The sequence below is a fragment of the Xenopus laevis genome, chromosome 3S, assembly GCF_017654675.1.
Source record: "Xenopus laevis strain J_2021 chromosome 3S, Xenopus_laevis_v10.1, whole genome shotgun sequence".
Lineage (NCBI taxonomy): Eukaryota > Metazoa > Chordata > Amphibia > Anura > Pipidae > Xenopus > Xenopus laevis.
Genome location: NC_054376.1, coordinates 119858960 through 119885144, shown reverse-complemented (window position 1 = coordinate 119885144; position 26185 = coordinate 119858960). Strand labels below are relative to the sequence as shown.

At 34.9% G+C, this 26185-nt stretch overlaps 1 protein-coding gene and 1 pseudogene across 9 annotated transcripts in view; both read left to right on the top strand.

Annotated features, from left to right (window-relative positions):
* Window positions 1-26185, top strand: part of LOC108713304 (protocadherin gamma-A4) — a 203329-nt gene that overhangs the window by 39228 nt on the left and 137916 nt on the right. Inside the window, exon 1 of one of the 9 annotated variants that reach the window (XM_041588780.1) lies at window positions 7927-10509. The exons of 6 other annotated variants lie outside the window; for them this stretch is intronic. In XM_041588780.1, the coding sequence (XP_041444714.1) occupies window positions 8083-10509 (2427 nt within the window). In that variant the 5' untranslated portion in view covers window positions 7927-8082. Of the gene's footprint in view, window positions 1-7926; window positions 10510-16609; window positions 19193-22566; window positions 25108-26185 lie in introns of those variants that run through there. 2 more of the 9 variants (XM_041588783.1, XM_041588781.1) reach the window with 2 other exon arrangements.
* LOC108712425 lies at window positions 1168-2914 on the top strand (annotated as a pseudogene).

The window sequence follows — 26185 nt, the reverse complement described above, 5'->3', positions numbered from 1 at the left end:
GGTTTGTTCTGGGTTTGGGATACCAATTGTAACACAATGTTTGGCTAAAACATATTGACTTGAACTTTTCTATTCATGGATCATCATAATAAAAGATTATTTCTGATCTAAGGTAGCAAAGCAATAGCATCAACCAATGGACCTGCTTTATTGATGAATTATGTGCATAATTGAAATATATGTAGAGATTTATTTTGTTGCTAAATAACACTTATCAGCACATTTAATCAGTAAACCACTGAACCTTTTTCCAAATTGTACAAACTCGAAAAAGTTGTATGATTCGAGCATCAAATCAGAAAAGTTGCGCAATTTTTTGAGAATAATTAATTGTAAATTAAGGGGATTTGGGTTTTGGAGTTTGGTCGATTTTTTTTTTTAATAAAGTGAGAAGAAGTCAAGTTTTAGTAAATAACCCCTACCAAAGACACTTGCGAAGGTTAGCGACCATGTTTGTGTCCTTATTGACTGAGCAAGTTTGCGATCAAATAGTTTTATGAATGTTCACAATCCTCCATGGGGTTAATAGATGAGGATGGGTAGATAGAGTAGGATTAATAAACTTTTGGGCACTGAGGACATAATTGTTTGAGGCAGTAAGGAACAGAAATGTGTTCCATCTCCAGTGAATTCCTTGTTACATACCTTGTTACTGGGCTCAGGTTGTTACAACTAGTAACCTCATTACATCTGGCTAATATACTATACATGTATACCTTTAGAATTTATTTAAATAAGTAAAACAATGTATTTCATCTTGGTGGTAATAAATGAATGTGTATTATGCACTTTTAAAAATTGTCTAGGCAGTACCATAAACATAAACATTTTAATATGGCTCATGTTCCATTTTATTGTTTTACTAAATCTGTGCATATATTTCTTATATATATATATATATATATATATATATATATATATATATATATATATATATATATATATATATATATATATATATATATATATATATATATATATATATATATATATATATATATAAAGGTTGGATTCTTACAAAGAAAGTGAAAACTAGCAATAGTTTTCTCAGCCTTGCAGTTCTCAATTTTTGCCTCAGAGCGCCGCTGTTTACCAAATAAGAGAAAGATTGAACTGGAGATTTAGAGCTACTCCTGCCCTTCATTCACACTGCAGATCTGCAAGGAAGAAGGCAGACACTTTCTGGATTCTCTCATGAATTGGACATAACATATCTGCATACTATTACAAAAAGAGATTACAAACAACATTTTCACTGGAATACAGATTGTGTGCTTTGTGAATACAAATGTTTTGTTTTTGAAAATCTTGCATAGAGAAAATGGCTGAGATCAAAATCTATCCAGCACAGACATTGAAGAGAGTCACATGGCAAGTAACATATTTATTCTTGTTCTCATGGCTTTGTCAATTAATTTCTGGTCAGCTTCAATATTCTATTGTCAAAGAATTAAGAAAAGATTCTGTTATTGCAAATATTGCAAACGATCTTGGCTTAGACATTAAGCAGCTCTCATTCAGAAGACTTCGTATTGTTTCAGATGTTTCAGAGAAATATTTTTCTGTGAATTCAGAAAATGGAAACTTGTATGTTAAAGACAGGATAGACAGAGAGACCCTATGTAGCATAGAAACTACCTGATTCCTAACCTTCGATGCAGTGGTTGCAAATCCTTTAAATGTCTTCACTGTTAAAATTGAAATTCAGGATATTGATGATAATCCTCCAGTTTTTTTCAATGATATTGTCACATTAAAAATGATTGAGCTTACTTTACCAGGGAAGCAATTTGTATTACAAACTGCTGAAGATCCAGATATTGGCACTAATTCTGTAGAAACATATCAGCTCAGTGACAATCAGTATTTTACTCTGAATGAAAAGGCCAGCTCTGATGGTAGCAAGTTTCCAGAACTTGTTTTAGAGAAATCTTTAGATAGGGAGTCAAAAAACATTCATGAATTATTCATAACAGCATCAGATGGGGGAACCCCAGTAAGAACTGGCACAGCTCTAATTAGGGTAATTGTTATTGATGCTAATGATAACCTGCCTGTATTTACACAGGAGGTTTATAAAGTGAGCATAAGTGAAAATACTCCAATAAACTCTACAGTGCTTCGTGTAAATGCATCTGATATGGATGAAGGTACAAATGCACAAATCACCTATTCCTTCAGCAAAACATCCAAAAACAACCTTCATACAAATATGTTTAGCATTAATTCCTCAAATGGTGAAATTAAAACAAAGAACATTTTGAATTATGAGGCAAAAAAGGAGTATGACATATCAGTACAAGGCAAAGATGGAGGGGGCTTTGTTGCTCACTCAAAAGTATTGATAGAAATAACAGATGAAAATGACAATACTCCTGAGTTATCAATTACACCAATATTTTCCCCTATTCCTGAGAATACCACACCTGGCACTGTGACAGCACTGATCAAAGTTCATGATCAGGACTCAGGTGAAAATGGAGACGTTGACTGTCAGATACTCGGTTCAGTACCCTTTCAACTGGTATATATCCTCCAACAGATTCTACCAAATTATTATCACAGATCCCTTGGACAGAGAGAAAGTTTCATGGTATAATGTCACAATCCTAGCTACTGACAGAGGATCTCCCCAACTTTCCAGCAGAAAATTCATCAGACTGGATATATCAGATGTCAATGACAATCCACCATTGTTTATGAAAACATATTTAGTGCATTATAATGTGAATACTTTTTACTGTAGTGCCTTCAAAGATGGAAGAACCCATGTTATACTGTATTTAACAAGAATAACAAAGAGCTGGCCAATTATTTATAAGCCATACAAACAGTTATAAATGTGTTCTACATTATTCAAGTGATTACGAGAGCTGTATTATCTATATATGTATCTATTTATATCCATATCACTTTGGTGTTGCAATTAGTGCATTGTATAAGGTTATAGATTATAGATTATTTATTATAAATATAATAATATTTTTTTTTTTTTTTAAACTTTATTTTTTTGAATTTTCAAAATGCAGTTATTACATGTGACATAGATGACATTATCACTTTCCATCTACCAGTTATACATTTCGTGCGGTAAGCAGTCATCACAGATCAAATTCGCGTATAATAACAATTCTCACAAAAAATAAAAAGAAAGAAAGAAAAACAAAACAGAAAAACAAGGAATTGCAGATTGTAAACAGAGAAGGGTTCAGTTTTGACAAAGTGGACACCTAATTATATCGGTTCTAGTTATTCAGTAATTTCAGTGATCAGGGGGGGAAGGAAAAGATCCAGTTTCCCCATATTTCATCAAATTGAGGGAGCGATCTGTTACATAGGGCCGCAAGATACTCCATCCGTTTCACCTCCTCTATTTTATCCTTCAATTCCCTTTCCTGTGGGGTGGCTTTTTGCTTCCATTTTTGACAGATCAGCCTCCTGGCTGCCGATAGGATATGATTCATTAACTTCCTGGCTGCCTTAGTGAGATTAAGATTAGGTTTCCCCAAGAGAAGAGTCCATGGCTCCCTTTGTATAGTGGTGCGTAACACTGTTTGCAAAAGTGTTCTCACCATGTCCCAGTAGGGTATAATCCTGGGGCAGTCCCATAAAATATGTGGCAGTGTCCCCCTGTGCCCACAATCCCGCCAACATCTATCTGGGGTTGATGGGTAGATTCTATGGAGTTTCTCCGGGGTATAGTACCAGTTCAACAGAATCTTATAAATATTTTCTTTATATTGGACACAAGTTGAGCTTTTCTTAGCATTATCCCATATACCTTCCCAGTTTCTATAACTTATCTCTGCCGGGAAGTTATCTTCCCAATATATCATATATTTATGTTTCGGGAAGTCATCAATGGGCAACTGTATCAATACATCATAGATATGAGATATAACCTGTTTTTGACCTGGGCCCGTGTAACATAGTTTTTCAAAGGAAGAGAAAGCCTGCTTCGTACTCGTTTTCATTTGGGGTCTAAGATAGTGTGAGACTTGCAGGTACTGGTAAAGGGGGATATCCACGTTCCCAGATCTTGTTTTCAAAGTTGCTAAGTCCACGGGCATTCGCTTAACAAAGTCCCATAGATCCCAGATATGGAATACAGTAGGATGGCCCTAGTTCTGCCCAAAATCTAGGTTACAACCCGGGGGAAATTCTGGATTCCCTAATATGCTCCGTAAGGGGGAGGACTGGGATTGTAAGGTATGTTGGGACTGGGCTGCCTTCCATATTTTTCTGGTAAAGTCGATAGTATGTAGAGGGTAGGTCGTCCCTTTCGGTATCCCTCTCGAACCCCATACCATGTTGGTCAGATGAAATGGGCAGACAGCTGAACCTTCCAGTTTGGACCATTTATTGATATGGCTACTAACTGTCCAGTGAATCAGTTGCCTGAGATGACATGCCCAATAATATTTTTTAATGTCCGGGACTGAGAGACCGCCCTGCGACAACTTCCTGAGTAGCACATCTTTATTAATTCTGGGTTTACGGTAAGCCCATATAAATTTAGTAAACATGGATTGTATGTTTTTCAAAGTTACAGTGGGCACTTCAATGGGGAGCGTTTCAAATAGGTACAATAAGCGCGGTAACACGTTCATTTTTATAGAAGCCATTCTCCCAAACCAAGACAAAGTGCCCCTATTCCACCTTTCCAGATCCTTTCTAATTTGATGTAAAAGAGGGGGATTTTCATATTTCTTAGATATGTGGATTCCCAGATATTTGATTGAGTCAGATTTCCATGCATAGTTGAAGTTTAATTGCAGGGTCTTCAACATATGTTGTGGAAAGTGTAGCGGAAGGGCCTCAGTCTTATGCTCATTAATCTTATACCCTGAAAAGGAACCATATTCCTGAAGCGTTTTATGTAAGTTTGGGAGGGATGTATACGGTTGAGTAAGCGTCAGAAGGACGTCGTCCGCAAACAGGGAAATTTTATAGGATTTATGCTGAAATTGGATCCCCTTGACATCTGGATTATGTCTTATGGCTACTGCCAGTGGTTCTATGCATAATGCGTAGAGAAGGGGCGATAGAGGGCATCCCTGTCTATTACCATTAGTGATTCTGAACTCAGTGGAGAGGTTATTATTTATTTTGACAGCCGCTGTAGGTTGACTGTATAAGGCTCCCACTGTCCGGAGGAAATTCCCCTTAAAACCCATTAACTCTAACAAAGCCATCATATAATTCCAGTCTAGACGATCGAAAGCCTTCTCCGCATCTAGACTTAACAGTAGCGTAGGTTGAGGGTTGGCATTTACCACATCAATTAGGTCAATAGTCCTTCTAGCATTATCACCTGCTTGTCGGGTCATTATAAATCCCACCTGATCACTATCTATGAGGCGGGGCAAAATATGGACCAGTCTGTTTGCCAGAATCTTACTAAATATCTTTAGATCCACATTGATCAGGGATATGGGCCTATAATTAATACATTCTAGGGGATCTTTCCCTTCTTTGTGTATTAAGGTGATATGAGAGAGGGCCATAGTTTGAGGTATAGTACTCCCCTTTAAGAACCCATTGTACAAGTCTAATAGATGCGGAGTGAGAATGGATTGAAATGTCTTGTAATAGCCATAGGAGAAACCATCAGGTCCCGGAGTTTTTTTCCCTGGGGCATCCTTAAGGACCTGGGCTATTTCCGCTTCACTTATATCTTGGTTGAGAGGTGGTTTGTCTCCTTCTAGGAGGGTAGTCAGGGCATCTTTTGGTAGCCAGGCTTTCAGTTTAGTCTTGAGTACCCTCCTAAGTTGAGGTACATCCCTTTGCGAATGAGGATCTAGATTATAGAGGGATTTATAATAGTGGTAGAAGACCTCAGTGATATTCTCAGTGGTATGTTCTAACTTCCCTTGCTTATTTCTAATAGACATTATTCCCCTGGCCAGTTTTTGGTCCCTCAGTTTTTTTGCCAGTAGGGTGTGGGCTTTATTCCCATACTCATAGTATGTATGCTTGGTCCAGGTCATTAGTTTCTCTATCTGAGTAATATCTAGGTCTTTCAATTGATTTCTATAAGAAATTACTTTGGTCAGTTTGGCTATGGAAGGTCTTTCGTAGAGCCGTTTTTCCGCTTCCCTAAGGGCCTTCGTTAATCCTAATCTGGTGGATTCCATATCCTTTTTACGTCTGGAGGCTTTTGCTATAAATTCTCCCCGGATTACTGCTTTATGGGCCTCCCATATTATTGCTTTAGAAGTAACTGAATCTTTGTTCAATGCGAAAAATTCCTTTAGCGCTTTCTCAATCTGAGATTTCGTTTGCTCATCGCTCAATAGGGTGTCATTTAACCTCCAAAAATATGCTTTTGGTTTGGGTCGCGCAAACCGAATAACTAATTCAATGGGAGCTAATTAATAATAACTAATTCAGTGGGATCCGCCCACATAATATGATGTATCTCGGTAGAATACGTAAACCTCATAGCAGCTTGATTCAGGAAGACATAATCAATGCGGGTGTGGGTGTCATGCGGAGGGGAATAAAATGTATATGCCCTTTCTTTTGGATGCTGGATGCGCCAGGGGTCATAGACCTTTTGGGTTCTAATTTGCTGCCGAAAGGCCTTGGCTATGTGCTCTGCTTGGGTTGTACATTTAGACCTATCCCGGATTGCTGACCAGGCCATATTAAAATCCCCTGCAATAATCAAAGGGGTGTTCGTTGAGTAAGTTAGTTTAGCCAACACCTTCTCTAGATATCGACTTTGACCGCTGTTCGGACAGTACACATTTACAGAACAATCTCCATGTTCTCTATCACGCCCCTCAAAATCAAAAATCTCCCGTGTGGATCCTTAAGGGTCTCTATTGGGGAAAAGGGTAGATTTTTATGAAATAGGATGGCTACCCCTGCTTTCTTAGTGTGACCTGAGGCGTAGTGGATCTGAGGGTAAAGTTTTGATGAAATATTATTCGATTTCAACTGAGAGAAATGAGTCTCTTGTAAGAAGACAATGTCAGCTTGGTGACGTTTGGCCTCTCTTAGGGTTAAATATCGTTTATGCGGCGTATTGAGGCCTTTGACATTCAGTGATATCAGTTTAGGCATATTTCAAGTCTCAGAGGAAAAGGTTCTATATTTACCCTCAGATTCACCAGATAATGGCGCCATCATTCCCAATAAAATTGAGATACAATCCTGAACACAACCTGCTTCAACATTTGCAAACAAAACACAAAATTGTGAACATTCAAACAAAAAAACATATATACGCTGTGGTGGGGTTGTAGGGGCATATGTACTCTAAGCAAATGATCACCGTTAGGGTAGTGACTATTGCAGTGGTAAATAATACATTTTTTACAAAGTTTTATTTATGCTTTTTACTTAAGGTAGTAGGACTTACCATATTTGAGTTATTACTGTTGTGTGTTGCTTATCTCTTTTTGTTGCAGCTGATATTTTGCTATTAAAATATTCTCTTGTTTATATCATATGGCCTATCTACAAACATACATTTACAGATGCCTACAATCACTTGAAAAAAGTAGATGTCTGTAGTTAAGTTCTGTGCCTTGTGGGGCATTAGACTTTTTGACAAGACAGAGAGCTAATAAAATTATATTTTTTCTGTTCATTTGTATATTTTTTAATATCAATACGGTCTAACCAGTTTGTTCTTACACAGAAAGTAATATATAATATTATAAATGCCATATAATAATAAAAAATATACAAATAAAATGAATAAATAAATAAAAACACCTTTTTAAACACCTTTTTAAACATAATAAAAGGAAATAATTTTCAAAAACAAAAAGTTCTTTGAATAGAAGTTGCACTGAATTATTTTGCAATGATGCAGTTCCCCATTTGCACCTCAGAGCGCCGCTGTTCACCAATAAAGAGAAAAATGTGCAACTGGAGATACAGTGATATTCATTCTACTTGCTCACACTGCAGAGCTGCAAGAAGGAAGGCAGACATATTCTGGATTTGACCATAAACAGTGGCAGAGAATTTTAATTTGCCCACTTATTAATTGTTGTGAAACCTGTATTTTCCACTGGATTACAAATGCTGTATGTCTAATAGGATTCCTCTATCTATATTTTGAAAATGGATGAAAGGAAAATTCAGCAGAGCAACTATGGAATCAAATGGCAAGTAACATTTTGTTTCCTATTCTCCATTCTTTACTGTTCAGTCTCTGGACAGCTTTATTATTCTATTGTTGAAGAATTGAACAGAGGCTCTGTTATATCAAATATTGCAAAAGATCTCCAGTTAGATGTTAAAGATCTTACAGACAGAAAGTTTCATATTGTTTCACGTGTTTCAGAGAAATATTTTTCTATTGATTTGAGGAACGGCAACTTATATGTGAAAGACAGGATAGACAGGGAGACATTGTGTGGGACAGCAACTACCTGTATCCTGACCTTTGATGCTATGGTTGAAAATCCTTTAAATGTATTTAGTGTTAAAGTTGAAATTCAGGATATAAATGATAATCCTCCAAAATGTTTTCATGACACCATCACTTTAGAAATCAACGAATCAACTCCACCAGGAACACAATTGGCTTTACAAAATGCAGAGGATCCAGATATTGGCATCAATGCTGAGCTAACATACAGACTCAGTGACAATCAGTACTTCACACTGAATGTAAAGACCACCACTGAAGAAATACAATTCCCAGAACTCATATTAGACAAACCTTTAGATCGTGAAACCCAAAATATCCATGAATTAATTTTAACAGCCTTGGATGGTGGAAACCCAGTAAGAACTGGTACTGCTTTAATAAGAGTAATTGTCACTGATGCCAATGATAATTTACCTGTTTTTAATCAATTTGTATATAAAGCAACTATAAGTGAAAACACTCCTATCAACTCCACAGTTCTTACTGTCAATGCAACAGATAAAGATGAAGGTCTTAATGCACAAATCACATATTCCTTCAGCAAATCATCAGAAAACAAACTTTATACTTCAATGTTTAGCATCAGTCCTACAAATGGAGAAATTAAGACTAGAGGAATTCTGAATTTTGAGGGGAAAAGAAACTATGAATTGTCAATACAAGCCAAAGATGGTGGTGGTTTTGTGGCCCATTCAAAAGTATTAATAGAAGTTATTGATGAAAATGACAATGCACCTGAGATATCCATTGCTTCATTATCTACGCCTGTCCCTGAGAATTCAGTTCCTGGCACTGTTATTGCACTGATTGAAATTTCTGACCAAGACTCAGAGGAAAATGGAGAAGTTGACTGCCAGATAATTGGCACAGCACCTTTTCAATTAGTATCATCTTCAGTCAGATTCTACAGAATTATTACAACAGGACCCTTGGACAGAGAGAAGGTTCCTTGGTATAACATCACAATTTCTGCTACTGACAGAGGATCACCTCAGCTCTCCAGCAAGAAATTCATCAAATTGGATATATCAGATATTAATGATAACACACCAGTGTTTCAAAAATCTACTTATAGCACTTATTTGCCTGAAAATAATTTACCAGGAGCTTCAATATACACAGTTCATGCAACAGATCTTGATATAGGAGACAATGCAAAACTTATTTATTCAATTTCAAACTCAAATACAGAGGATTTTCCAGTGTCTTCTTATTTTTCCATTAATATAGAAACTGGAGTTCTCTATGCTCAGCGATCCTTTGACTATGAACAACAAAAGGAGTTTCAAATGGAAATATTGGCTAAAGACAATGGATCTCCACCTCTGAGTAGCAATGCAACCTTAATTATCCATATTACAGACCAGAATGATAATGCTCCAAAAATTTTGTATCCATCATCAGAAAATGGGGATTCAACATTTTTTGAGATGGTACCTTTTGCCTCTGAGCAGGGTACTCTAATAACCAAAGTAGTGGCCGTGGATGCAGATTCAGGACATAATTCTTGGCTTTCTTATCATTTTATACAAGGGTTAGAACCAACTCACTTCACCATTAGTCATCACACAGGAGAGATTAGGACATCTCATATGTTTCAGGAGAAAGATATTTTAAAACATAAGCTAGTTGTAATGGTGAAGGACACTGGTAATCCTTATCTCTCAGCAACAGTTACATTAAGCCTCATTGTGGCAGACAATTTTCAACAGGTGGTTCCCAAACATAGTAATCAGATAACTGATGAAGGCCCTCAATCCAGTTTACAAATGTACTTGATAATTGCACTCTCTCTAATATCATTGCTGTTTATTTTAACTGTTATATTGGTGGTTGTATCAAAATGTAAGGAGCCTAACCCTCCAGCCTTTGGATCGCTAAGCACAAACCTATATCCTCAAGTGGATCCCAGTATACTGTCTAAGTTTAATAATGGGACTTTGCCTCTTCCATACACCTACAATGTCTGCGTGGCCATGGATTCATCTGAAAGTGACTTTACTTTTCTGAAGTCAAATCAGAATGTTCCTATAGACAATCTTATTGACACTGAGGATTCAGGACTTGTGTCTGAAAATGGAAAAGATAGTATTCCACCCAGCAATTATATGCAGGTGAGTTAATATGATACTGTATAAAATGGAAGTAATAAGAACATGTGTTTCATGTTGTCAACTATTTATTATTAATCATACATTCATAATTGAGCATAATATCTACATATATAGCTATATTACTGAATTGTATGACCACTTGTCAATGTGTGTGGTCCCTGAAAAGTTTTTTTCTGTCATTATTGTCATCAACTTGATCAAATGAATCTGAGGTTGACGTATGGTCACTATTGGCCATCAATCACATACTTTATACCAGTCCCAGTATTCATTACAATTAGTGATGGGCAAATTTGCGCTGCTCTGCCAGCATTTCGTTTTTGACACCGGCGTCTGTTTTTGACGCCGCTGTCTGTTTTTTTTTACGCCAGTGTCCGTTTTTGGACGCCGGCGACAATTTTTTGCGCCAGAGAATTTTTGCGGCCATTTCACAAATTTATTCGCCGGTGGCGAATCACGCAAATTCGCCACAAATTTGTGCCTGGTGAATAAATTCACCCATCACTAATTATAATCATAGACCTGTAAATAGTTAGAAGGTATGGGGATTGAATGTATCAGGGCATGTCTGAATATAAAAGGATGTGGTGAATCATGCTATAAATAGTGCTGTTTTTAAATTCAAAGGTTGGAAGGTATGCAGTAATCCAACATTGATGAAATAGGTCTTTCTTAGTGATCCAGTTGGCTGTCCCACAGGCCAGATAATCTGATTAATGTGATTGGTTCTTACATATGTAAGGCTTATTAGTACAATAATGTACTGAGTGGCTCACATGCCAGTTTGTTTTATATTCCTGAAACCTGGTTGGTATTTGATATCTGAGTGCCTGATGTATATTAAATTACAATAGCATTTTAGAAATATTCTAAGAATAATGAAGTATCGGATAATCTATTTTAAGAATTGCAATGAAATAGCAGAATTTGTTAAAAAAAACTGTTTATTTTTTATATTTAGTTAATTCAGTTTAATATGACCTTCGTGGAGTGTTGGTATTTGTAGAGGATATATTCTATTGCTGTATTTCTGGAAATGATTGGACATGATTGAAGTTGGTAAAGGGATGTGTTAACTGTGTCCATAGAGTCACGTACAAGCAAATACATTTTTTACAGAATGATTGTACTTGATGGTAACTAAGCTGCATGAATTCATATTTGTGGCAAAACAATCCTATTGTTTTTATTTAAGGTTGAGATTTTTAGGTGAGTCAAATTATGGAAAGATCCTTTATCCCGAAAACCCCAGGTCCCTAGTACAGATACTTGTAGTAAATTTAAGTAACCTGAAGTCACAGGTTACTCAAAATTGCTAATAAGAGTTTTTGGTTTTGTTGAAGGGTAAACCATACATACAGTACTGCTAATGCAAACAGCTAATATTCTACTCATTACAGTGGTTTCAGTGTTGTTAGTTCCTATGGCAACAATATTATTTCACTATTGCATTCCAAATTTTTAAAACTACAGTTTTATTTGCAATAATTAAAAGAGAGAAATGGTCATGCATTGATAGATACAACCATTCAATAGTATAGCTTCTCTTATAGTTCATTCATGACAAATCTAAGTCTACATTTGCAGATAAAACCAACATCAAACAAATAAATATGTCACCTATCGGTAATAGTAAAAAAAAGAAAAAGCACAATATGTTAGTGTAATCTCAATAGTCTATTAAGGTTGGGTATATGCGTCCATAAAGGTGTACCATTCATCCCAAATTTCCTGATGCATTTCTAGTGTGTTATCTCTCTCTGCTGCCCCTTTTTCCATGCTACCTCTAACTTTTATTTTGGCTATGCATTCTTGCAAAGTGGGTGTTGTAGCAGATTTCCAGTATTTGGCTATGAGAGTGGTAGCAGATTTGAATATATGATGCTTCTTGGTGCATTTGGCTAGTCGTATTGGATAGATTTGTAGAAGGGCTACCTCTGGGTCCCTATGGAGATGTTGTTTGAGTAGTTGAGTTAGCATTTGAAAAATATGCTGCCAAAAATGTGAAATTGTATGACAGTTCCACCACATGTGTAGTAGCGTGCCAAAAATGTGAAATTGTATGACAATTCCACCACATGTGTAGTAGCGTGCCTTGTTGTCCGCATCCCCTCCAGCAGTTCTTTGGATAAATTTGCCAGCTTATTCGGGGTTAGATGCCCCCTGTAAATCAGCTTGATGTGGGCTTCTCTATGATTGGTGCATTTGGTTGCTCATTGTGGGGCAGTCATTAATTTCTGCCATTGCTGTTATTGCATTCCAAATTTCAGTGAAATTTACAATGTTTTTAGGTTGGCTATTCTGGACATTCCTCTATGTTTAATGTTTACATTTGGGTTGGTGAATGTTGTTGCACCATCTCAGAAACTTCAGCATAGAAATCTTTAGAGGGTTATTTTGTTAAAACCCAGAATTTTCTATTTGTTTATCCAGTTTTTATTTTTACACTGTACTGTTCCTTTAACATATCCTATTGTACATTATAAGAAGCCTAATTCTGAAGTATTTTCTTTTTGTTTTTTAAAAACAGTACACATTAGACAGAGTTACAATTTGTAGCTTTATAACTACACATTGGCAATTAAATATTAGTTGAAGATAAAATGCATTTACAACATTCATTTAGATTACATTATTATTATTATTAGAATTATTAATACACAAACACATTTTTAAGCATAGAAACATGTCCATGAAACTAGACACATAGCACATACCCAAGGTTTTAGGCTATTCCCCCATATCAGTCCCAGTTATTCTCAGATACACCCCTAAAATCATGACTACTTTACATTTAGCCATCTCAATTTTGTGTCTGTGATTTGGGACTGTCCCACCTAAATCAGGCCATTGGGAGGAAGGTATTTGTTGTGAAAGTCAACAATATATCTGCATTGGCCCGTATAATGAACTTTTATCCAGACATTTATAGGGGAATGTAATAAAAGTTGGTTACAGGAAAAATATTCGCAATGCGAAAAATTATGCTTCTATACAAAAAAATTTGCCTTTGTGCGAATTTAATATAGCTTTTGCAAACCCGGAAACTGTTTAGCGGCCATTTCCGACAGTGGAAGAAGGTTTGAGAATTTTATATTTTGCGCCACTGCGTAGTGAATGTAATATAACTTCTTACTGAAAAAGTTATTACGTTTGCTCCAAAAGATTAAGACACCTTCAAGCACTTCTTAAGAATCGGCAGTGCGCAATTAAAATTTGCAATGTCATAACAGTTTAAGGAAGAGTATTGCATTGGGAAATGAGAATTTTTATTCGTATTTGTGCAAATTGTTTTGCTCTTTGCGACTTTTATTACATTCCCCCAATAGTCTTTAAGTTAATGTTAGATTATAGGCTTGCTGAGTACACCCCAGTATACACTTTAAAATATACAGATCTGGACTCATACAAGGGTTATAACCTAGTGCATGCACAAGTTGTTATTTATTAAAACCTGGGGACATTTAAGATATTTGCATTGCATATCCAGCAAATGTATCATTGATTTCTCTAGTATAACATAATTATCATGGTACAGTATGAAAAATCCAGTTGGTATTTGATATATGGTATTAACATTATACATCACTTGTTAGCAAGTCAGCATATAATTGCTACACTACAGCGCAAAGCAAACTCAAAGTCTGAGTTTGGTTACAGTCAGGGCACATCTACAAGGAGCTTTCATGCAAAATATACAGGTGGGTTAGTTGACTTTTGATACAAATGGCATTACTCTGTGTGTGTGTTAAGTGTAATTACATTGAATTGTTAATCTTTCTAAAATAGTGTATGCTTAGCCATATCTTGTAGCTCCATTACACAGATCTAAAACTGTTCTCAGACTGTTCATTAGACAGCTAGGGGAAGGGCCCAGGAGTGCTCAAATCCAACTGGTTCATAAGGCAAGTGATGCATAATAATGATGTTGCCATTTTTTAACAGCAAAAAAACGCATTTGTTTTCTGGTGAAAAAAATGCATGGCAAAATTCTAGCTCACAAAAAATTTGAAGCAGAAAAAAATTGAAGCAGAAACGTTCACACATATGTATACAAAACAGTAGATCATGAGATTACTCTAGCCATGGATAGTATCCAAGAAGTCATATCACACAACATCAATCCCCTTACTATGACAAACCATTTGGATCGCTTCAAGAGAAAGCTGTTATTAAAGTCTAAAGGGTTGGCCTCTTGATCTTTCCTATGTGAAAAGAAGATCTTCCTGTTATCTATCTTGTATTTTACTGTGCTTGCAAAGAGTAATCATCTTTCTAGAACATTAATATATATCTTAAAGACTGGGACCCAGAACTGTACTGTATACTCAAGGTGAGGCCTACCACTCATCTGCAAAGATGTTTACAGTAGCACAGTCTGTTATCTATTTTTCAGTCAGTTCTTTATCCAAGTACAAATATTATGTTCAAGGCCTTTATTCCTTAATTTAATCAGTAAACATCTGTGTGGTACTGTGTCAAAAATTAGATAACATCCACCTCAAACCCATTGTCTAGTTATCTGGTCTTCTCCTAACTGAATGAGGTTAAATTTGCTTCTTGCTTGTAAAACATAGATTTATAATCATAAACTCATAGTATTGTGTATTGAAATGTATCCTAGGGGCAGATTTACTAAGGGTCGAATTTCGAAGTACAAAAAACGTCTAAATTCGACCATCGAATTTAAAAAACTTTGAATTCGAATATTGAACGATTTGAATGATTTTTAGCAATCGATCGAAGGATTTTTATTCGATCAAAAAAAATTAGAAAGTGCTGTGGAAGGTCACCATAGGCTAACATTGCACTACAGTAGCTTTAATATAGCAAAGTATGAAGTTGAAGGTTTTTTTAAAGAGACAGTACTTTGATTATCGAATGGTCGAATGGTCGAATAGTCGAACGATTTTTACTTCAAATCATTCAAATGGTCGAATATAGCCTATTCGATGGTCGAAGAACCAAAAAATTTACTTCGAAATTCAAAGTTTTTGAAATTCGAACATTCACTCGAGTTTAGTAAATCTGCCCCCTAGTGTCTTATAACCTATTTTTATAAATGGGATCAAATTAGCAATTCATTGATCTCTCGGAATAATGTCAGACATCAAAGAATCCTGGAAGTTTAAGTAAAGTGGTTTGGCAATAACAGAGTTTAGCTCTTTAAGTGCCGAAGTCCTGCATCTTTGTTTACCCTCACATGTTCACATGTCAACCAAATCATCAGAACTAAGACTATTAAAAAGCAAGTCTTCATTTAATAGCATGTTAAACAAAAGAAAAATAATGTAAAATATCTTCTTTTACTTACTCTGATAAGCGACATTTACTCTTTCTAATACAGAGTCCCACTCCCTCTTGCTTTATATTGTTATTATTTACATATTCAACAAATATTTAGGGATTGTTCCATGCTCTGTTGACTTCTTTGTAACTTATAAAACTTCTAATTGATTCAGACAACTTGAATTCCTCAAATATGTTTTCTTGCCGAACTCGATGGTTTGTTTTGCTTTGGACTGTTTTTCTGTGCTTTCAACACAAATATACTGACTGGAATATTTGTTAAGCAACTTTTAAAGACATTCGAATTCCTTCTGTATTAATCCTGTGAAAAGTTTTTCTCCATAAATATGTTGCAGAAAAGTCCCTATGCTACCAACGTTTTCAAATCTAAAAATGTTGTGTTTTAGTTACTCTCTTATACAACATAATGTAAAAATAGACCATATTACAACATATGATAGTTTCATAAATGTTTATTTACTCTAGAGCTGGAGATAAATTAGATAATACATTTATAGATAACAAAAGATTCTTTAGAGCATCTTTCCTATAGGTTCTTTAACTCATGCAATTTAGTATATTCGTATATTTTGTTTGCTTTATTCATGGTGTTTAGTTAATTTACACTGAATTATAAAACCACAAGAAACATTTATATTTGCAATATTTGATTAAAATACTTCAATACTGCAAATACAAGCTAAAGTTACAAGATTTTTCAGTGGTGTAGTTCCCAAGTTGTGCCTCAAAGCGCCGCTGTTCACCAACAAGGGAAGAATGTGGATATGGAAACCCAGTGATATTCATTGAATTACTCACACTGCAGAACTGCAGGAAAGAAGGCAGACATTTTCTGGATTCTCTCATAATAAAAACTCAAACACAGAATACATTTCCAATGGACTAACATTTCTGTGCATCCTTAAGGAATTAACTTTAGAAGATTTCATTTTTGAAAACAGCTGAGATGGAAATCCAACAAGAACAGACATACAAGAGAATGATATGGCAAGTAACATTTTTATTCTTAATCTCATGGCTTTGTCATCCAGTCTCTGGTCATCTTAATTATTCAATTTCTGAGGAAATGAGAAAAGACTCTGTCATAGCAAATATTGCAAAAGATCTCCAGTTAGATGTTAAAGATCTGTCAACCAGAAAACTTCGAATTGTTTCAAGAATTTCAGAAAGATATTTTTCTGTTGATGAAAGAAATGGAGATTTATATGTGAAAGACAGGATAGACAGAGAGGCATTGTGTGGGGCAGCAGCCATCTGTTTCTTAAAATTTGATGCAATGGTAATAAATCCCTTAAATGTTTTTAGCATCAGTATTGAAATTCAGGATATTAATGATAATTCCCCAGTGTTTTTTCATGACACCATCTCTCTAGAAATCATTGAATCTACTCCACCAGGAACTCATATGGTTTTACAAACAGCAGAAGATCCGGATATTGGCATTAATGCCGTGCAAACATATAAATTGAGTGACAATAAGTATTTTATACTGATTGAAAAAACACGTGCTGATGGAGTGAGATTTCCAGAACTTGTACTTGAAAAACCTTTGGATCATGAGACTCAGAAACTTCATGAATTAATATTAACAGCATCTGATAGAGGAAATCCAAAAAGAAGTGGTACTGCTTTACTTAAAATTATTGTTACTGATGCCAATGATAATTTACCTTCATTTTCTCAAGAAATTTATAAAGTAAGCATAAGCGAAAAAACTCCAGTTAACTCAACGGTGCTTGTCGTAAATGCAGTTGATAAAGATGAAGGTACAAATGCGCAAATTATATATTCCTTCAGCAAAACATCTGACAACAGTATGCACACTAGCATGTTTAGCATTAATCCTACAAATGGTGAAATTAAAACAAAAAGAAATTTGAATTTTGAGGATACAAGAAGTTATGAAATGTCTGTTCAAGCTAAAGATGGAGGTGGGTTTGTTGCCCATTCCATAGTTTTTATAGAGATTATAGATGAAAATGACAACCCACCTGAGATATTCATTGCCTCATTATCTTCTCCTGTTCCTGAGGATTCTGAGCCTGGCACTGTTATAGCACTGATTGAGGTCCATGATCAAGATGCTGAAGAAAATGGAGAAGTTGACTGTCAAATAATGGGTATAGTCCCCTTTCAATTAATGATTTCCTCCAGTACATACTACCAAATTATTACTACAAGCGCCTTGGACAGGGAGCTAGCCCCATTTTATAATATAACTATTCTTGCTAATGACAGAGGATCACCTCAACTCTCTAGCAAAAAGTCCATAATTTTAGACATATCAGATGCTAATGACAATCCACCAATGTTTATGAAATCAATATATTATGCTCATTTGCCTGAGAACAATTTACCTGGAGCTTCAATATACAGAGTACATGCATCCGATATTGATAGTGGAGATAATGCTAAAGTTATTTATTCAATTTCAAGCACAAACACAGAAGACAGTCCAGTATCCTCTTTCCTTTCCATGAACATTGAGACTGGAGTTCTCTATGCTCAGAGATCATTTGATTATGAACAGCACAAGGAGTTCAAAATGGAAATAACTGCAAAAGACAATGGATCCCCTTCTCTAAGTACCAATACAACTTTAATTATCCGTATAATAGATCAGAATGATAATACACCAAAAATCCTGTATCCTCCCACTGAAAGTGGTGGTTCAACTGCATTTGAAATGGTCCGTTTTGGCTCCGAGCAAGGTACATTAATAACAAAAGTGGTGGCAGTGGATGCAGACTCAGGACATAACTCTTGGCTGTCATATAATTTCATACAAATGTCAGAAACAAACCCCTTTACCATTAGCAAACATACTGGGGAAATCAGGACATCCCGTGTCTTTCAGGAAAAAGATGTTTTGAAACATAAGGTGGTGGTTATGGTAAAGGATAATGGAGACCCTTCTCTCTCAACAACAGTAACATTAAGCATTGTTGTTGCAGATCATGTTCTTCAGGTTGTTCCCAAATTCAACAACCAGCTAAGTGAAGAAAATGCTCAATCCAGTTTACAAATGTACCTATTAATTGCACTTGCTCTGATATCGTTACTCTTTATTTTAACAGTTGTATTAGTCACTATTTCAAAATTTAAGGAATCAAAACCATCACAGGCATTTGATTCTCTAAATACAAATTTGTATTCCCACATTGATCCAAGACTACTTTCTCAGTACAACAATGGGACACTGCCTCTTCCCTATTCCTACAATGTATGTGTATCTCTGGATTCAAGTGAAAGCGATTTTACTTTTATCAAACAAAACCAAAATGTCCCGATAGACAATTTGATTGATGCTGATGTGTCTGGCATTGGAAATGAAAGTAACCGGGGACCTGTACCAAGTAATGATCTTATACAGGTAAGCTACTTTAGGTTATTACATTATTTTTGGACCCAAACAATTGCACTAAACTATGCCATTGCTGTCTGTAATAATATAGGTACTGTATACAAAGTATTTCCTTTGTACTTTCGTATTAGAAGGGTTTATGTGTTATTGTAATATTTCTTAATAACAAGCTTTAATTCTTTACATTTTATTTCCCACATTATAACCACATCATCCTTTTAAGGGATCGTTCACCTTTAAGTTAACTTTTAGTATGATGTAGGGAGTGATATTCTGAGATAATTTACAGTTGATTTTTATTTTTTATTATTTGTAGTTTTTGAGTTATTTAGCTTTGTATTCAGCTCTCCAGTTTAAAATTTTAGCAATCTGGTTGCAAGGGTCCAAATTACCCTAGAAACCATGTATTGATTTGAATAAGAGACTGGAACATGAATAGGAGAGGCCTGAATAGAAAGATGAGTAATAAAAAGTAACACTAACAATTAATTTGTAGCCTGCAAATCATTTGTTTTAGATGGGGCCAGTGGCCCCCATTTGAAAGCTAGAAAGAGTCAGAAGAAGGAGAGAAATAATTTAAAAACTATAAAAAATAAATAATGACCAACTGAAATTTTGCTCAGAACTGGCCATTCCATAACATACTAAAAGTTAACTTAAAAGCTAACCACCGCTTTAGTATGCTAAAAGACAATACAGCTTGTTATTTGGAGATGTACCTACTATATTTTACTTGATATTGGCAGTTTGGACATTGCATACATTATAATTTGTTGGGAGATCAAAAGTCTCCCAGATTATCATAAGCATCTAGAAATGTTTACTTCAATTGCTATATTAAAATAAATCTTGTATTATTAATATTATATTATATTAATTAAGTCAATTATAAAGCATCAGTCTGCATATATATATATATATATATATATATATATATATATATATATATATATATATACATACACACCTTTTTGGGGATTTCCTTTGCCTTTTGTCAGAAAATTCTAGCTAAGCACTCAGGGCCGGATTTCCTCAAGTGGTGCTTGAGGCCGCATGGTCCTAGCCCCTCCTCTCTACATGTGCGCATTAAGCTGTACGTCCCCAGTGCGCCTTAAGATGCAGCTGGGTGACATGATACACCACTAAAATGTTGCTGTTCTAGGCCCAAGCCTTTGTGGCCTTGACTGTAAGCACTTATGGTGTTTTACCTACTGAAAAGTAATTATTGAGGGTACACATTTATTTTGTTCTTATATTTTATGTTTCTTCAGAGTATAGAGTGTATCCTGGCTTACCTGGAATTTGGAATGAGTTTCCAAATATATATATATATTTTATAAATTTTTGTAACTGACTGACTAGATATATTATATTGGTCTATATATATCAGACACCTGTGATGGCTATAATCTAAAATATATAGTGAATAAAGTACCCCCTTTTGTAAAATATAAGGAAATTATAAGTTACCGAGGAGTTTCATGACCATATAAAAACACGAGGCCGAAGGAACTCTGAGGTAACTTCTAATATCCTCATATTTTACAACTGGGGGTACTTTATTTATTATAATACAAATTTCAATGAGTCTAGTGACAGAAATGACATCAGAACTCACCGTTTATAACTGATGACATCAGAACTCACCGTATATAAGGATATAATTTACAAGATATTCATAGCTTTTGTGTATTATATATTAATATTGAATTTGAACCTTTGTGATGTGTCAGATTGACTAGTGGTCTACCACTTCTGACTGAAATGTACAGATGTAATTATGTTGCTAGTAGATCATATGTGTATAGTGATATAGCACTACTTGTGTATACATAATTGCATGTTTAACAACCCATCAATAATAAAAATAGAGGACTAATCATACAAGTATTTGTAAGTATATTGTTTCCTAATGTAATATATGCCGTGCCAGGATATTTGCTTCATTGCACCTTGTAAAGTCGTTTCTCCCTCTGGCTACGTTATTTGTCTAAGTTTAAGCCTGTTAATGCCAATTCTTTTTCTTACACATAAATCTTATTAACATTTATATCGTTAATAGTGAGAAAACAGGAAAATATTTAACTATTTTCTGCTAGTGTATTTGTGTTAAAAACTCAATTTCAATAGACTGTACCTTTTATGAGTTGAGGAGTGAGGACTTGATAATACTGACAACTGAACATTGCAGGACTGATATTCTGGATACTGTTTACATTCTTTCTTTGAAATACATGTGCCATCTCTTGATTTAATCACAATAGCAAATAAGAACTCATTGAATAGTGGACCAGGTAACCACAGGGCTACGTGAGGAAAATGCAGTATCTGTTTTTGAATGTGTTATAATCACTAAACTTAGTGGGACATGTGAATATTTACTTTGTCAGTGTCTTTTTATTAAGGCATTTTATTTCAGTTTTCTGACTATGAAGATAAACCAATGTATTTTTTTTAGCATCTATAAAATATTGAAGAGTCCATGTTTTCAATTGAAGATCTCTTTTCCATTAGTTTACCTGATATAACATTTAAAATTTAAATTTTGGAATTTACGTATGAGTAGCATGAACAATACTTCATATACATGTGGATATTTGTTGAGATTTATGCAGATATGCCACTGTTACTGAACTTTTGCTTCTAGAACTTGTAAATTCAATGCAGTTTTTTTTATAGTCCATGTTCATTAAATATTAAATAAATAGAGCATAATTTAAGTAGATTTTAAGCATATGGGAGGAGTGATTTTCTTTGCATTATCATTTATCTCTAGTAAAATAGAGATCAGATATTTTACTTTACCAGCTTTTTTTTGCCTGTTGGGAGAGCACATACATTGTAGCTTCAGAAGCCTAATTTAGACTTTTGTCTTCTATAAACTGATGCAGCTTCCCTGGAAACTGACAAAAATATACTGTATAATGTTATTCATAACTTGTTGATTTTGTGATATTGAAAAATTTATGAAAATTGTGAATTCACGCATCATCGCATAGTACCACCACACACACGCACACATTGTCCACTTATATGTCAATAATGATAAATAAGTGATAGTGTATTTTAAACTCATCGTAATTTATAGGAATATAGTCAAATATAGTCAATTTAAGATAATATATGTATCATATTCACTACAGATATTAAGCTTTTCTGAAAAAGTGTCCATTTAAGTATAATTTTCCAGGATTTAGAAATAAAAAATTGTGAATTATTATAAACTATACAAACATAACATTATCTATGTATGTGTTAGCTGCAGTACCACAATTGTACCTCACAGCGCCACTGTTCACTAATAAGAAACTAGAATGAAGATCCACTGGCCACCTTCATAAGGCAGAACCCAGACAGATTTGCACAGAGCAACTGAAAAACCTATTCAGGGTCTGTGAGGCTGCAGTTGATCTCATAGAGAAGAGAATTTTGCCTTTTTTTTGCTTGTTCTTGATTGGATTACAAATATAGCAAAACAATTCTTTTGGATATCTGAAATGAAAAGGAAGGATAAAATGAAAATCCAGCCAGCACAGACTTACAATGGAATAAGATGGCAAGTAATGTTTTCTGTTTTCTTTTCATTTCTATGTCATTCAGTCTGTGGGCAGCTTCAGTATTCCATTTTTGAGGAAATGCAAAAAGGTTCAATTATTGGAAATTTAGCAAAAGATCTTGGTTTAAATATTAAGGACATTTTATTTAGAAAACTTCGTATTGATTCTGATATTTCAGATAAATATCTCAAAGTAAATTTAGAAAATGGAAACCTGTATGTGACAGACACAATAGACAGAGAGATTCTGTGTGGGATAACAGAGGAATGCTTCTTAACCTTTGATGCTGTGATAGAGAATCCCCTAAATGTTTTTCATGTGAAGATTTATATCAAGGACATAAATGATAATCCCCCAACATTTGTTCATGAGATAATTGAGCTAGAAATGAGTGAACACACAATACCAGGAGCAAGGTTTGCTTTAGAGAAGGCTGAAGATCTTGATGTGGGAAAGAATTCTCTGGAGAGTTATAAACTCAGTGCAAATAAATATTTTGCACTAAGAGAAACTTCCAGTACTGACAGTAGTACCATTCCAGAACTTGTATTAGAGGCTTCTTTGGATCGTGAAACAGAAAGCATCCATCAATTAGTCCTCACAGCATTTGATGGTGGGAATCCTGTACAGTCTAGTACTGCAGTTATTAAAATTATTGTTTCAGATTTTAATGATAATGCACCTATATTTACTCAAGAGGTATACACGGTGAGTGTGAATGAAAATATTCGGGTGAATTCTACTATTCTTCATGTCAGTGCAAACGATAAAGATGAAGGAATCAACTCACAAATCACATATTATTTTACTGCTACATCTAAACAGGCCATGAATACATTTTTCATCAATCATGTCAGCGGTGAAGTCAAAACTAATGAAAATTTGGATTTTGAGAAAATGCAACATTATGAAATATCTGTACAGGCAAAAGACGGTGGGGGCCTAGTCTCCCATGCCAAGATACTAATACAAATTATTGATGAAAATGACAATGCACCAGATATAACAATTACATCAATAAATAGTCCAATCTCTGAGGATTCTGCACCTGGCACTGTGGTAGCCTTAATTAAAGCACATGACCTTGATTATGGAGAAAATGGCGAAGTTGACTGTGATATTATAGGTGCAGTACCATTTAAATTGCTGTCATCATCTGGAAACTTCTACAAAATTGTTACAATGAGCACCTTGGATAGAGAGAATAATCCAAATTACAACATCACCATTCAAGCAAGAGACAGAGGTTCCCCACCACTAACAGCTAAGAAAAACCTCAGGTTAGATGTTTCAGATATAAATGATAATGAACCTCTGTTTGAAAAACTGATATATATTGCTTATGTACCAGAAAATAATCATCCAGGAGCTTCAATATTCAATATCCAAGCAATAGATAAAGACACTGAAGAAAATGCTAAACTCGTCTATTCTATTATCAGCAGAAGTACAGAAGATCCTTCTTCAGCCTCTTTTATTTCCATTAATCCAGTAACTGGGGTTATTTATGCTCAAAAATCATTTGATTATGAGCAGGAAATAGAGTTTCAAATCCGCATTATGGCTAAAGACCATGGTTCTCCATCTCTAAACAGCAGCACTAATCTGAGAATTTATGTTGTAGATCAGAATGATAATTCTCCAACTATTCTCTATCCGTCCGGAGATGTTGGAGGTTCTCCAGCATATGAGATGGTTCCTTTCTCCTCTGAACAAGGGACTTTAGTGACTAAAGTGGTTGCAGTGGATATTGACTCAGGTCACAATGCTTGGCTCTCTTATCATTTTTTGCAGGTTTCAGAAATATCACATTTTATGATTGATCAATATACAGGAGAGATCCGAACATCTCATGTTTTCCAAGAAAGAGACGTTTTGAGGCACAAAGTTGTGGTAATAGTAAAGGACAATGGGACACCTTCTCATTCAGCTACTGTTACATTGACACTTGTAGTTGCTGATAATTTTCAGCAAGTGCTTCCTGAAATTAGTAACCAGCCCATGAAATCAGATTCTCAGTCAAACATGCAAATTTATTTGGTCATCGCCATAGCACTGATCTCTTTTCTTTTTATGTTGACTGTACTGTCTGTGATCATATCAAGATTCAGAGGATCAAAATCTCCAGCATCATTTAGTTCAATGAGCACCTATCCTCAACTTGATCACAGATTTATTTCACAGTTTAATAATGGTACCTTGCCACTACCATACTCTTATGATGTCTGTGTTACTCTTGATTCAAGTGAAAGGGATTTTGCTTTCCTTAAACCTCACCACAATGTCCCAGTTGAAAGCTTAATTGACGCAGAGGATTCAGTATTGGGAAATGAAACATTGTCAGTACCAGCTGCTGGAATTGTGCAGGTGAGTTGTTGTACTAATATGACTTTTTGCGAGCTACTACTATGTCTACAATAATTTGATTTCTTAGCAATTTTATAATTATATATGTGTATATACAGTATGTAAATATAATTAGGAGTAGGCAGAAATGGCATGTGCCTGGAGAAAACAATGAGGGGCAATAGGAACATACCTATTTTTCCTGCCTAAACCTTGTTCAAGCCCATCTGTTATGCCATCAGCATAGTGAGCATGGGGAAAAATGTATTGCAAGTTTCCAGGTGGGGTTCAGATGGGTGGTTATGTTATGAGTGGGGAGGTTGGGGGGAGAACAAGGGTGAAGGCCTGTCATGAGCTGTGAGGGTATTGCATTTTTATATGTCAGTATACACCAGTGCTGTTCCTAGCATTTTAGTGAACCCATGTTCACTCCCAGTATAGCCAAGAAGTGCTCTTTTATGTTTATTTTTATGGTATTATTACCATAGTTCCACCTTAATACAGTTTGACTTACTATATATATATACTGCAGAATGTAGTGGTTGCTATATAGTAGCATTATGCAATAATTTATAAATACTTATGTAAAAGAGTATTTATCATTTTTGTATTATCATTTGTGTATTATATTGTAGAGTGAAAAATATATGCATAAAATTAAATAAATTCATCACATTTCTTTACAAGGATAGAAGTTCAAGTTGTATTTTTATACTCTTATGCTGTATATTTTGGTTGTATGGGCCATATTTTTTAATCCAGGCTCTTTTGTTGTTCCTGTTATTCTGTTAATGAGTTGTGCTTGACCTTATGATTTAAAGCTAAGATAAAATTTGGAACTGATTTTTTTCAGGGAGAAATTTTACATATATTGTATAATGGAATAATTATATATATATATATATATATATATATATATATATATATATATAAAGTCAACATCATGATGGAAAAATGTTTGATAGTTAAATAATAAATGCAGATAGAATTATAATATGTATAAATTAGGTGTTTCTGTATATCTTATAGAGTCAGATATACACTGTATTGAGTTACTTATTGCATTACAATCCAAGCTAGCTGGGGACTGCAGCTCAAT